Source organism: Paroedura picta, chromosome 17 (assembly GCF_049243985.1).
Source record: "Paroedura picta isolate Pp20150507F chromosome 17, Ppicta_v3.0, whole genome shotgun sequence".
Lineage (NCBI taxonomy): Eukaryota > Metazoa > Chordata > Lepidosauria > Squamata > Gekkonidae > Paroedura > Paroedura picta.
In genome coordinates, this window is record NC_135385.1 from 18,674,753 (window position 1) to 18,688,082 (window position 13,330).

Consider the following 13,330-nt stretch of genomic DNA (forward strand, 5'->3'; position numbering starts at 1 on the left):
AATTCGGCTTAACAGAATTTGGGGGCAGTACTGGCCCACTTTGTGAGAGAAAAGGAGAGATATTTAGCAAATGGTCTCCGCAGTGGTGGCCAAACTGGCTCTCCAGATGTCCACGGACTACAGTTCCCAAATTCCTTTCTGCTAATGAGTAAAACAAAATTTCTCCTCTCTCACCGTTTTATATTTTAATTTGGTTCTCCCCCCGCCCCTTTACTCTCCATCAGATCCCAGCAGGGTAATTCGTCTATGAACAGGTGCCTCTGCTGCTCCATCACCCGCGACGGCTCCGTCTACACGCTCGGAAAGCCGACCCCAGGGTATTTCAACAACTGCCCCAAGAAACGTTTCAGTCAAGAGATTTCCGTGTGTCTCCAAGGGGCAGGTGGGTTAGGGCTAAGAAAGGTCTCACTGCTTTGGGGCTTGACAAACGCAGGGGGTTGGACTAGATGACCGATGGGGTCCCTTCCAGCTCTGTGATTCTTTTTATTTTATTTTAATAGTTTCAAATTTTATTTATAATCCATGACAGAAGAATACATTTAGCCATTTCCAAAATGACATGTTAATAGATTATATTACATTTACAAATAATAACTTCCAACTGTATTTGTTGAATATACAAAAAAAACATTAATTCTCCTATTCAAAATTTCAATCCATTCTCATTTCCCCTTATAAATCATAACCAATAGTCAGAAATCCACAACTATAGTTTTTTCCAGTCTACTGTGTCCATAAATTCCATCTTGTCTTAAAGTCCGCTATTTGTTTATCATCGACATAAGTTGTCAGTTTTGCCATCTGAGCGATTTCTAATGTTTTCAACTGCCAATCAAATATGGTGGGCATAAATTTTAACTTCCATTTTTTTGCCCGGACTATCCTTGCCGCCGTTGTCAAATATCTAAATAACTCTCCATATTTTTGTCATCTCTTATGTCTCGATTAAAGATTTCTAGAGCCATAATAAAAAGTAAAGTTGAGAGTGGGCAACCTTTTGCCGTGTTCCCTTCTGGATATTAAATTTCTCTGTAAGCTCATCATTTAGAAGAAGAAGAAGAAGAGTTGGTTCTTATATGCCGCTTTTCTCTACCCAAAGGAGGTTCAAAGCGGCTAGCCACTACACCAAACTGGCACCAAAAGGTAATTTACTATTACCTTTGCCCACTGTTCTTTATAAATCTCCTTTATCCAATTTATGAATGTTCCACCAAATTCCATCCTTTCAAACAAACTAAATAAAAAACTCCATTCAACAGAATCAAAAGCTTTTCCCATATCAATAAATATATTGTTTATCCGGTCTCAGTTGCTAATATTCCATTACATTTAGTATTATCCTTATATTATTGCAAAATTGTCTACCAGGTAGAAAACCCACCTGGTCTTCATATATTATCTTAACCAATATTCCTTTCAGCCGATTAGCCAGTATATTAGTAAAGCCATTTTGTAGCTGACTCCTCCCCTTCACTAGGCAGCCATTTTGCAGCTGAATTCTCCCCTTATTTAAGCAGCCATTATGTACCTGATACCTCCCCTTCTCATGGCAGCCAATTTGTAGTTGACTCCAACCCTTCCCTCCTCCTCTTTCCTTCTCAGCCATTCTATAGACTCCTCGCCATCTCATGGCAGCCATTTTGTAGCTGAACCCCCATTTTCCTGGCAGCCATTTTGTATCTGAATCCTCCCCTTCTCATGGCATCCATTTTGTAGCTGACTCCTCCCCTTCCCTAGGCAGCCAGTTTGTAGCTGACTCCTCCCCTTCTCATGACAGCCATTGTTTAGTTGACTCCGCCCCTTCCCTCCTCCCCTTTCCCTGGTGGCCAATCTGTACTTGACTCCTCCCCGTTGCATGGCAGGCATTTGGTAGCTGACTCCTCCCCTTCCCTAGACAGGATTTTGTAGCTGACTCCTCCCCTTCTCATGACAGCCATTGTATAGTTGACTCCGCCCCTTCCCTCCTCCCCTTTCCCTGGTGGCCAATCTGTACTTGACTCCTCCTCTTCGCATGGTAGGCATTTTGTAACTGACTCCTCCCCTTCCCTAGGCAGCTATTTTGTAGCTGACTCCTCCCATTTCAATGTTGGCTATTTTGTAGCTGACTCCTCCCCTTCCCTAGGCAGCCATTTTGTAGCTGACTCCTCCCCTTCTCATGGCAGCCATTTTGTAGATGGCTCCTCTCCTTCCCTAGGTAGCCATTTTGTAGCTCTCCCCTTTCCTAGGCAGCCATTTTATAGGTGACTCCTCCCCCTCCCTAGGCAGCCATTTTGTAGCTGAACTCTTCTCATGGCAGCCATTTTGTAGTAAATTCCTTCACTTCCCTAGGCAGCCATTTTGTAGCTGACTCCTCCCCTTCCCTAGACAGCCATTTTGTATCTGACTCCTCCCCCTCCCTAGGCAGCCATTTTGTAGCTGAACTCTTCTCATGGCAGCCATTTTGTAGTAAACTCCTTCCCTTCCCTAGGCAGCTATTTTGTAGCTGACTCCTCCCCTTCCCTAGGCAGCCATTTTGTAGCTGACATCTCCCCTTCTCATGGCAGCCATTTTGCAGCTGACTCCTCCCCTTCCCTAGGCAGCCATTTTGTAGATGGCTCCTCACCTTCCCTAGGTAGCCATTTTGTAGCTGACTCCTCCCCTTTCCTAGGCAGCCATTTTGTAGCTAACTCCTCTCATTTCCATGGCTGCCATTTTGTAGCTGACCTCTTCTCATGGCATCCATTCTGTATCTGACTCCTCCCCTTCTCATGGCAGCCATTTTGTAGATGGCTCCTCCCCTTCCCTAGGCAGCCATTTTGTAGCTGACTCCTCCCCTTCTATTGGCAGCCATTTTGTAGCTGACTCCTCCCCTTTCCTAGGCAGCCATTTTGTAGCTGACTCCTCCCCTTCCCTAGGCAGCCATTTTGTAGCTGACCTCCTCTCATAGCAGCCATTTTGTAGTAAAGTCCTCCCCTTCCCTTGGCAGCCATTTTGTAGCTGACTCCTACCCTTCCCTAGGCAGCCATTTTGTAGCTAACTTCTCATGGCAGCCATTTTGTAGGTGGCTCCTCCCCTTCCCTAGATAGCCATTTTGTAGCTGACACCTCCCCTTCCCTAGGCAGACATTTTGTAGCTGACTCCTCCCCTTACCTAGGCAGCCATTTTGTAGCTGATCTCTTATAATGGCAGCCATTTTGTAGCTGACTCCTCCCCTTCCCTAGGCTGCCATTTTGTAGCTGATTCCTCTCATTCCCTAGGCAGCCATTTTGTAGCTGACTCCTCCCATTACCTAAGCAGCCAATAGGTAGCTGACTCCTCCCCTTCTCATGGCAGCCATTTTGTAGCTGACTCCTCCCCTTCCCTAGGCAGCCATTTTGTAGCTAACTCCTCCACTTACCTAGGCAGCCATTTTGTAGCTGACTCCTCCCCTTCTATTGGCAGCCATTCTGTAGCTGACTCCTCCCATTCCCTAGGCAGCCATTTTGTAGCTGATTCCTCCTCTTCTCATGGCAGCCATTTTGTAGATGGCTCCTCCCCTTCCCTAGGCAGCCATTTTGTAGCTGACTCCTCCCATTCCCTAGGCAGCCATTTTGTAGCTGACTCCTCCCCTTCTCATGGCAGCCATTTTGTAGATGGCTCCTCCCCTTCCCTAGGTAGCCATTTTGTAGCTGACTCCTCCCTTTTCCTAGGCAGCCATTTTGTAGCTGACTCCTCCCATTCCCATGGCAGCCATTTTGTAGCTGACCTCTTCTCATGGCATCCATTATGTAGCTGACTCCTCCCCTTCTCATAGCAGCCATTTTGTAGATGGCTCCTCCCCTTCCCTAGGCAGCCATTTTGTAGCTGACTCCTCCCATATCTATGGCAGCCATTTTGTAGCTGACCACTTCTCATGGCAGCCATTTTGTAGTAAACTTCCCTAGGCAGCCATTTTGTAGCTGACTCCTCCCCTTACCTAGGCAGCCATTTTGTAGCTGACTCCTCCCCTTACCTAGGCAGCCATTTTGTAGCTGATCTCTTATAATGGCAGCCATTTTGTAGCTGACTCCTCCCCTTCTTTAGGCAGCCATTTTGTAGCAAACTAATCCTTCTCCCTAGGCAGCCATTTTGTAGGTGACCTCTTCTCATGGCAGCCATTTTGTAGCTGACTCCTCCCATACCTATGGCAGCCATTTTGTAGATGACCACTTCTCATGGCAGCCATTTTGTAGTAAACTTCCCTAGGCAGCCATTTTGTAGCTGACTCCTCCCCTTCCCTAGGCTGCCATTTTGTAGCTGACTCCTCCCATTACCTAGGCAGCCAATAGGTAGCTGACTCCTCCCCTTCTCATGGCAGCCATTTTGTAGCTAACTCCTCCACTTACCTAGGCAGCCATTTTGTAGCTGACTCCTCCCCTTCTATTGGCAGCCATTTTGTAGCTGACTCCTCCCATTCCCTAGGCAGCCATTTTGTAGCTGATTCCTCCTCTTCTCATGGCAGCCATTTTGTAGATGGCTCCTCCCCTTCCCTAGGCAGCCATTTTGTAGCTGACTCCTCCCATTCCCTAGGCAGCCATTTTGTAGCTGACTCCTCTCCTTCTCATGGCAGCCATTTTGTAGATGGCTCCTCCCCTTCCCTAGGCAGCCATTTTGTAGCTGACTCCTCCCATTCCCTAGGCAGCCATTTTGTAGCTGACTCCTCCCCTTCTCATGGCAGCCATTTTGTAGCTGACTCCTCCCCTTCCCTAGGTAGCCATTTTGTAGCTGACACCTCCCCTTACCTAGGCAGCCATTTTGTAGCTGACTCCTCCCCTTACCTAGGCAGCCATTTTGTAGCTGATCTCTTATAATGGCAGCCATTTTGTAGCTGACTCCTCCCCTTCTATTGGCAGCCATTCTGTAGCTGACTCCTCCCATTCCCTAGGCAGCCATTTTGTAGCTGATTCCTCCTCTTCTCATGGCAGCCATTTTGTAGATGGCTCCTCCCCTTCCCTAGGCAGCCATTTTGTAGCTGACTCCTCCCATTCCCTAGGCAGCCATTTTGTAGCTGACTCCTCTCCTTCTCATGGCAGCCATTTTGTAGCTGATCTCTTATAATGGCAGCCATTTTGTAGCTGACTCCTCCCCTTCTTTAGGCAGCCGTTTTGTAGCAAACTAATCCTTCTCCCTAGGCAGCCATTTTGTAGGTGACCTCTTCTCATGGCAGCCATTTTGTAGCTGACTCCTCCCATACCTATGGCAGCCATTTTGTAGCTGACCACTTCTCATGGCAGCCATTTTGTAGTAAACTTCCCTAGGCAGCCATTTTGTAGGTGACTCCTCCCCTTCCCTAGGCTGCCATTTTGTAGCTGACTCCTCCCATTACCTAAGCAGCCAATAGGTAGCTGACTCCTCCCCTTCTGATGGCAGCCATTTTGTAGATGGCTCCTCCCCTTCCCTAGGTAGCCATTTTGTAGCTGACTCCTCCCCTTCCCTAGGCAGCCATATTGTAGGTGACCTCTTCTCATGGCAGCCATTTTGTAGTAAACTCCTACCCTTCCCTAGGCAGCCATTTTGTAGCTGACCTCTTCTCATTACAGTCATTTTGTAGTAAACTCCTCCCCTTCCCTAGGCAGCCATTTTGCAGCTGACACCTCCCCTTCCCAAGGCAGCCATTTTGTAGCTTACCTCTTCTCATGGCATCCATTTTGTAGGTGACTCCTCCCCTTCCCTAGGCTGCCATTTTGTAGCTGACTCCTCCCCTCCTTATGGCAGCTATTTTGTAGATGGCTCCTCCCCTTCCCTTGGCAGCCATTTTGTAGCTGACTCCTCCCATTCCCTAGAAGCCATTTTGTAGCTGACTCCTCCCCTTCTCATGGCAGCCATTTTGTAGATGGCTCCTCCCCTTCCCTAGGTAGCCATTTTGTAGCTGACTCCTCCCTTTTCCTAGGCAGCCATTTTGTAGCTGACTCCTCCCATTCCCATGGCAGCCATTTTGTAGCTGACCTCTTCTCATGGCATCCATTATGTAGCTGACTCCTCCCCTTCTCATAGCAGCCATTTTGTAGATGGCTCCTCCCCTTCCCTAGGCAGCCATTTTGTAGCTGACTCCTCCCATACCTATGGCAGCCATTTTGTAGCTGACCACTTCTCATGGCAGCCATTTTGTAGTAAACTTCCCTAGGCAGCCATTTTGTAGCTGACTCCTCCCCTTACCTAGGCAGCCATTTTGTAGCTGACTCCTCCCCTTACCTAGGCAGCCAATAGGTAGCTGATCTCTTATAATGGCAGCCATTTTGTAGCTGACTCCTCCCCTTCCCTAGGCAGCCATTTTGTAGCTAACTCCTCCACTTACCTAGGCAGCCATTTTGTAGCTGACTCCTCCCCTTCTATTGGCAGCCATTCTGTAGCTGACTCCTCCCATTCCCTAGGCAGCCATTTTGTAGCTGATTCCTCCTCTTCTCATGGCAGCCATTTTGTAGATGGCTCCTCCCCTTCCCTAGGCAGCCATTTTGTAGCTGACTCCTCCCATTCCCTAGGCAGCCATTTTGTAGCTGACTCCTCCCCTTCTCATGGCAGCCATTTTGTAGATGGCTCCTCCCCTTCCCTAGGTAGCCATTTTGTAGCTGACTCCTCCCTTTTCCTAGGCAGCCATTTTGTAGCTGACTCCTCCCATTCCCATGGCAGCCATTTTGTAGCTGACCTCTTCTCATGGCATCCATTATGTAGCTGACTCCTCCCCTTCTCATAGCAGCCATTTTGTAGATGGCTCCTCCCCTTCCCTAGGTAGCCATTTTGTAGCTGACTCCTCCCTTTTCCTAGGCAGCCATTTTGTAGCTGACTCCTCCCATTCCCATGGCAGCCATTTTGTAGCTGACCTCTTCTCATGGCATCCATTATGTAGCTGACTCCTCCCCTTCTCATCGCAGCCATTTTGTAGATGGCTCCTCCCCTTCCCTAGGCAGCCATTTTGTAGCTGACTCCTCCCATACCTATGGCAGCCATTTTGTAGCTGACCACTTCTCATGGCAGCCATTTTGTAGTAAACTTCCCTAGGCAGCCATTTTGTAGCTGACTCCTCCCCTTCTATTGGCAGCCATTCTGTAGCTGACTCCTCCCATTCCCTAGGCAGCCATTTTGTAGCTGATTCCTCCTCTTCTCATGGCAGCCATTTTGTAGATGGCTCCTCCCCTTCCCTAGGCAGCCATTTTGTAGCTGACTCCTCCCATTCCCTAGGCAGCCATTTTGTAGCTGACTCATCCCCTTCTCATGGCAGCTATTTTGTAGATGGCTCCTCCCCTTCCCTAGGTAGCCATTTTGTAGCTGACTCCTCCCTTTTCCTAGGCAGCCATTTTGTAGCTGACTCCTCCCATTCCCATGGCAGCCATTTTGTAGCTGACCTCTTCTCATGGCATCCATTATGTAGCTGACTCCTCCCCTTCTCATAGCAGCCATTTTGTAGATAGCTCCTCCCCTTCCCTAGGCAGCCATTTTGTAGCTGACTCCTCCCATACCTATGGCAGCCATTTTGTAGCTGACCACTTCTCATGGCAGCCATTTTGTAGTAAACTTCCCTAGGCAGCCATTTTGTAGCTGACTCCTCCCCTTACCTAGGCAGCCATTTTGTAGCTGACTCCTCCCCTTACCTAGGCAGCCATTTTGTAGCTGATCTCTTATAATGGCAGCCATTTTGTAGCTGACTCCTCCCCTTCCCTAGGCAGCCATTTTGTAGCTGACTCCTCCCATACCTATGGCAGCCATTTTGTAGCTGACCACTTCTCATGGCAGCCATTTTGTAGTAAACTTCCCTAGGCAGCCATTTTGTAGGTGACTCCTCCCCTTCCCTAGGCTGCCATTTTGTAGCTGACTCCTCCCATTACCTAAGCAGCCAATAGGTAGCTGACTCCTCCCCTTCTGATGGCAGCCATTTTGTAGATGGCTCCTCCCCTTCCCTAGGTAGCCATTTTGTAGCTGACTCCTCCCCTTCCCTAGGCAGCCATATTGTAGGTGACCTCTTCTCATGGCAGCCATTTTGTAGTAAACTCCTACCCTTCCCTAGGCAGCCATTTTGTAGCTGACCTCTTCTCATTAAAGTCATTTTGTAGTAAACTCCTCCCCTTCCCTAGGCAGCCATTTTGCAGCTGACACCTCCCCTTCCCAAGGCAGCCATTTTGTAGCTTACCTCTTCTCATGGCATCCATTTTGTAGGTGACTCCTCCCCTTCCCTAGGCTGCCATTTTGTAGCTGACTCCTCCCCTCCTTATGGCAGCTATTTTGTAGATGGCTCCTCCCCTTCCCTTGGCAGCCATTTTGTAGCTGACTCCTCCCATTCCCTAGAAGCCATTTTGTAGCTGACTCCTCCCCTTCTCATGGCAGCCATTTTGTAGATGGCTCCTCCCCTTCCCTAGGTAGCCATTTTGTAGCTGACTCCTCCCTTTTCCTAGGCAGCCATTTTGTAGCTGACTCCTCCCATTCCCATGGCAGCCATTTTGTAGCTGACCTCTTCTCATGGCATCCATTATGTAGCTGACTCCTCCCCTTCTCATAGCAGCCATTTTGTAGATGGCTCCTCCCCTTCCCTAGGCAGCCATTTTGTAGCTGACTCCTCCCATACCTATGGCAGCCATTTTGTAGCTGACCACTTCTCATGGCAGCCATTTTGTAGTAAACTTCCCTAGGCAGCCATTTTGTAGCTGACTCCTCCCCTTACCTAGGCAGCCATTTTGTAGCTAACTCCTCCACTTACCTAGGCAGCCATTTTGTAGCTGACTCCTCCCCTTCTATTGGCAGCCATTCTGTAGCTGACTCCTCCCATTCCCTAGGCAGCCATTTTGTAGCTGATTCCTCCTCTTCTCATGGCAGCCATTTTGTAGATGGCTCCTCCCCTTCCCTAGGCAGCCATTTTGTAGCTGACTCCTCCCATTCCCTAGGCAGCCATTTTGTAGCTGACTCCTCCCCTTCTCATGGCAGCCATTTTGTAGATGGCTCCTCCCCTTCCCTAGGTAGCCATTTTGTAGCTGACTCCTCCCTTTTCCTAGGCAGCCATTTTGTAGCTGACTCCTCCCATTCCCATGGCAGCCATTTTGTAGCTGACCTCTTCTCATGGCATCCATTATGTAGCTGACTCCTCCCCTTCTCATAGCAGCCATTTTGTAGATGGCTCCTCCCCTTCCCTAGGTAGCCATTTTGTAGCTGACTCCTCCCTTTTCCTAGGCAGCCATTTTGTAGCTGACTCCTCCCATTCCCATGGCAGCCATTTTGTAGCTGACCTCTTCTCATGGCATCCATTATGTAGCTGACTCCTCCCCTTCTCATCGCAGCCATTTTGTAGATGGCTCCTCCCCTTCCCTAGGCAGCCATTTTGTAGCTGACTCCTCCCATACCTATGGCAGCCATTTTGTAGCTGACCACTTCTCATGGCAGCCATTTTGTAGTAAACTTCCCTAGGCAGCCATTTTGTAGCTGACTCCTCCCCTTCTATTGGCAGCCATTCTGTAGCTGACTCCTCCCATTCCCTAGGCAGCCATTTTGTAGCTGATTCCTCCTCTTCTCATGGCAGCCATTTTGTAGATGGCTCCTCCCCTTCCCTAGGCAGCCATTTTGTAGCTGACTCCTCCCATTCCCTAGGCAGCCATTTTGTAGCTGACTCATCCCCTTCTCATGGCAGCTATTTTGTAGATGGCTCCTCCCCTTCCCTAGGTAGCCATTTTGTAGCTGACTCCTCCCTTTTCCTAGGCAGCCATTTTGTAGCTGACTCCTCCCATTCCCATGGCAGCCATTTTGTAGCTGACCTCTTCTCATGGCATCCATTATGTAGCTGACTCCTCCCCTTCTCATAGCAGCCATTTTGTAGATAGCTCCTCCCCTTCCCTAGGCAGCCATTTTGTAGCTGACTCCTCCCATACCTATGGCAGCCATTTTGTAGCTGACCACTTCTCATGGCAGCCATTTTGTAGTAAACTTCCCTAGGCAGCCATTTTGTAGCTGACTCCTCCCCTTACCTAGGCAGCCATTTTGTAGCTGACTCCTCCCCTTACCTAGGCAGCCATTTTGTAGCTGATCTCTTATAATGGCAGCCATTTTGTAGCTGACTCCTCCCCTTCCCTAGGCAGCCATTTTGTAGCTGACTCCTCCCATACCTATGGCAGCCATTTTGTAGCTGACCACTTCTCATGGCAGCCATTTTGTAGTAAACTTCCCTAGGCAGCCATTTTGTAGCTGACTCCTCCCCTTACCTAGGCAGCCATTTTGTAGCTGACTCCTCCCCTTACCTAGGCAGCCATTTTGTAGCTGATCTCTTATAATGGCAGCCATTTTGTAGCTGACTCCTCTCATTCCCTAGGCAGCCATTTTGTAGCTGACTCCTCCCATTACCTAAGCAGCCAATAGGTAGCTGACTCCTCCCCTTCTCATGGCAGCCATTTTGTAGCTGACTCCTCCCCTTCCCTAGGCAGCCATTTTGTAGCTAACTCCTCCACTTACCTAGGCAGCCATTTTGTAGCTGACTCCTCCCCTTCTATTGGCAGCCATTCTGTAGCTGACTCCTCCCATTCCCTAGGCAGCCATTTTGTAGCTGATTCCTCCTCTTCTCATGGCAGCCATTTTGTAGATGGCTCCTCCCCTTCCCTAGGCAGCCATTTTGTAGCTGACTCCTCCCATTCCCTAGAAGCCATTTTGTAGCTGACTCCTCCCCTTCTCATGGCAGCCATTTTGTAGATGGCTCCTCCCCTTCCCTAGGTAGCCATTTTGTAGCTGACTCCTCCCTTTAACTAGACAGCCATTTTGTAGCTGACTCCTCCCATTCCCATGGCAGCCATTTTGTAGCTGACCTCTTCTCATGGCATCCATTATGTAGCTGACTCCTCCCCTTTTCATAGCAGCCATTTTGTAGATGGCTCCTCCCCTTCCCTATGCAGCCATTTTGTAGCTGACTCCTCCCATACCTATGGCAGCCATTTTGTAGCTGACCACTTCTCATGGCAGCCATTTTGTAGTAAACTTCCCTAGCTGACCACTTCTCATGGCAGCCATTTTGTAGTAAACTTCCCTAGGCAGCCATTTTGTAGCTGACTCCTCCCCTTACCTAGGCAGCCATTTTGTAGCTGACTCCTCCCCTTACCTAGGCAGCCATTTTGTAGCTGATCTCTTATAATGGCAGCCATTTTGTAGCTGACTCCTCCCCTTCTTTAGGCAGCCATTTTGTAGCAAACTAATCCTTCTCCCTAGGCAGCCATTTTGTAGGTGACCTCTTCTCATGGCAGCCATTTTGTAGTAAACTCCTACCCTTCCTTAGGCAGCCATTTTGGAGATTACCTGTCCTCATGGCATCCATTTTGTAGCTGACTCCTCTCCTTCCTTAGGCAGCCATTTTGGAGATTACCTCTCCTCATGGCATCCATTTTGTAGCTGACTCCTCCCCTTCCCTAGGCAGCCATTTTGTATCTGACTCCTCCCCTTCTGATGGCAGCCATTTTGTAGATGGCTCCTCCCCTTCCCTAGGTAGCCATTTTGTAGCTGACTCCTCCCCTTCCCTAGGCAGCCATATTGTAGGTGACCTCTTCTCATTACAGTAATTTTGTAGTAAACTCCTCCCCTTCCCTAGGCAGCCATTTTGCAGCTGACACCTCCCCTTCCCAAGGCAGCCATTTTGTAGCTTACCTCTTCTCATGGCATCCATTTTGTAGCTGACTCCTCCCCTTCCCTAGGCAGCCATTTTGTAGCTGACTCCTCCCCTTCTCATGGCAGCCATTTTAGATGACGCCTTTCTTAGGTAGCCGTTTTGTAGCTGACTCCTCCCCTTCCCTAGGCAGCCATTTTGCAGCTGACACCTCCCCTTCCCAAGGCAGCCATTTTGTAGCTTACCTCTTCTCATGGCATCCATTTTGTAGGTGACTCCTCCCCTTCCCTAGGCTGCCATTTTGTAGCTGACTCCTCCCCTCCTTATGGCAGCTATTTTGTAGATGGCTCCTCCCCTTCCCTTGGCAGCCATTTTGTAGCTGACTCCTCCCATTCCCTAGAAGCCATTTTGTAGCTGACTCCTCCCCTTCTCATGGCAGCCATTTTGTAGATGGCTCCTCCCCTTCCCTAGGTAGCCATTTTGTAGCTGACTCCTCCCTTTTCCTAGGCAGCCATTTTGTAGCTGACTCCTCCCATTCCCATGGCAGCCATTTTGTAGCTGACCTCTTCTCATGGCATCCATTATGTAGCTGACTCCTCCCCTTCTCATAGCAGCCATTTTGTAGATGGCTCCTCCCCTTCCCTAGGCAGCCATTTTGTAGCTGACTCCTCCCATACATATTGCAGCCATTTTGTAGCTGACCACTTCTCATGGCAGCCATTTTGTAGTAAACTTCCCTAGGCAGCCATTTTGTAGCTGACTCCTCCCCTTACCTAGGCAGCCATTTTGTAGCTGACTCCTCCCCTTACCTAGGCAGCCAATAGGTAGCTGATCTCTTATAATGGCAGCCATTTTGTAGCTGACTCCTCCCCTTCCCTAGGCAGCCATTTTGTAGCTAACTCCTCCACTTACCTAGGCAGCCATTTTGTAGCTGACTCCTCCCCTTCTATTGGCAGCCATTCTGTAGCTGACTCCTCCCATTCCCTAGGCAGCCATTTTGTAGCTGATTCCTCCTCTTCTCATGGCAGCCATTTTGTAGATGGCTCCTCCCCTTCCCTAGGCAGCCATTTTGTAGCTGACTCCTCCCATTCCCTAGGCAGCCATTTTGTAGCTGACTCCTCCCCTTCTCATGGCAGCCATTTTGTAGATGGCTCCTCCCCTTCCCTAGGTAGCCATTTTGTAGCTGACTCCTCCCTTTTCCTAGGCAGCCATTTTGTAGCTGACTCCTCCCATTCCCATGGCATCCATTTTGTAGCTGACCTCTTCTCATGGCATCCATTATGTAGCTGACTCCTCCCCTTCTCATAGCAGCCATTTTGTAGATGGCTCCTCCCCTTCCCTAGGTAGCCATTTTGTAGCTGACTCCTCCCTTTTCCTAGGCAGCCATTTTGTAGCTGACTCCTCCCATTCCCATGGCAGCCATTTTGTAGCTGACCTCTTCTCATGGCATCCATTATGTAGCTGACTCCTCCCCTTCTCATAGCAGCCATTTTGTAGATGGCTCCTCCCCTTCCCTAGGCAGCCATTTTGTAGCTGACTCCTCCCATACCTATGGCAGCCATTTTGTAGCTGACCACTTCTCATGGCAGCCATTTTGTAGTAAACTTCCCTAGGCAGCCATTTTGTAGCTGACTCCTCCCCTTCTATTGGCAGCCATTCTGTAGCTGACTCCTCCCATTCCCTAGGCAGCCATTTTGTAGCTGATTCCTCCTCTTCTCATGGCAGCCATTTTGTAGATGGCTCCTCCCCTTCCCTAGGCAGCCATTTTGTAGCTGA

General features: G+C 49.1%; 1 protein-coding gene across 2 annotated transcripts in view; it reads left to right on the forward strand.

The window, feature by feature from the left end:
• Nucleotides 1-13,330, forward strand: part of LOC143826949 (uncharacterized) — a 42,896-nt gene that overhangs the window by 10,911 nt on the left and 18,655 nt on the right. For both annotated transcript variants that reach the window (XM_077315988.1, XM_077315987.1), the window contains exon 6: nucleotides 225-382. In XM_077315988.1, coding sequence (XP_077172103.1) covers nucleotides 225-382 — 158 coding nt within the window. The remainder of the gene's footprint in view (nucleotides 1-224; nucleotides 383-13,330) is intronic.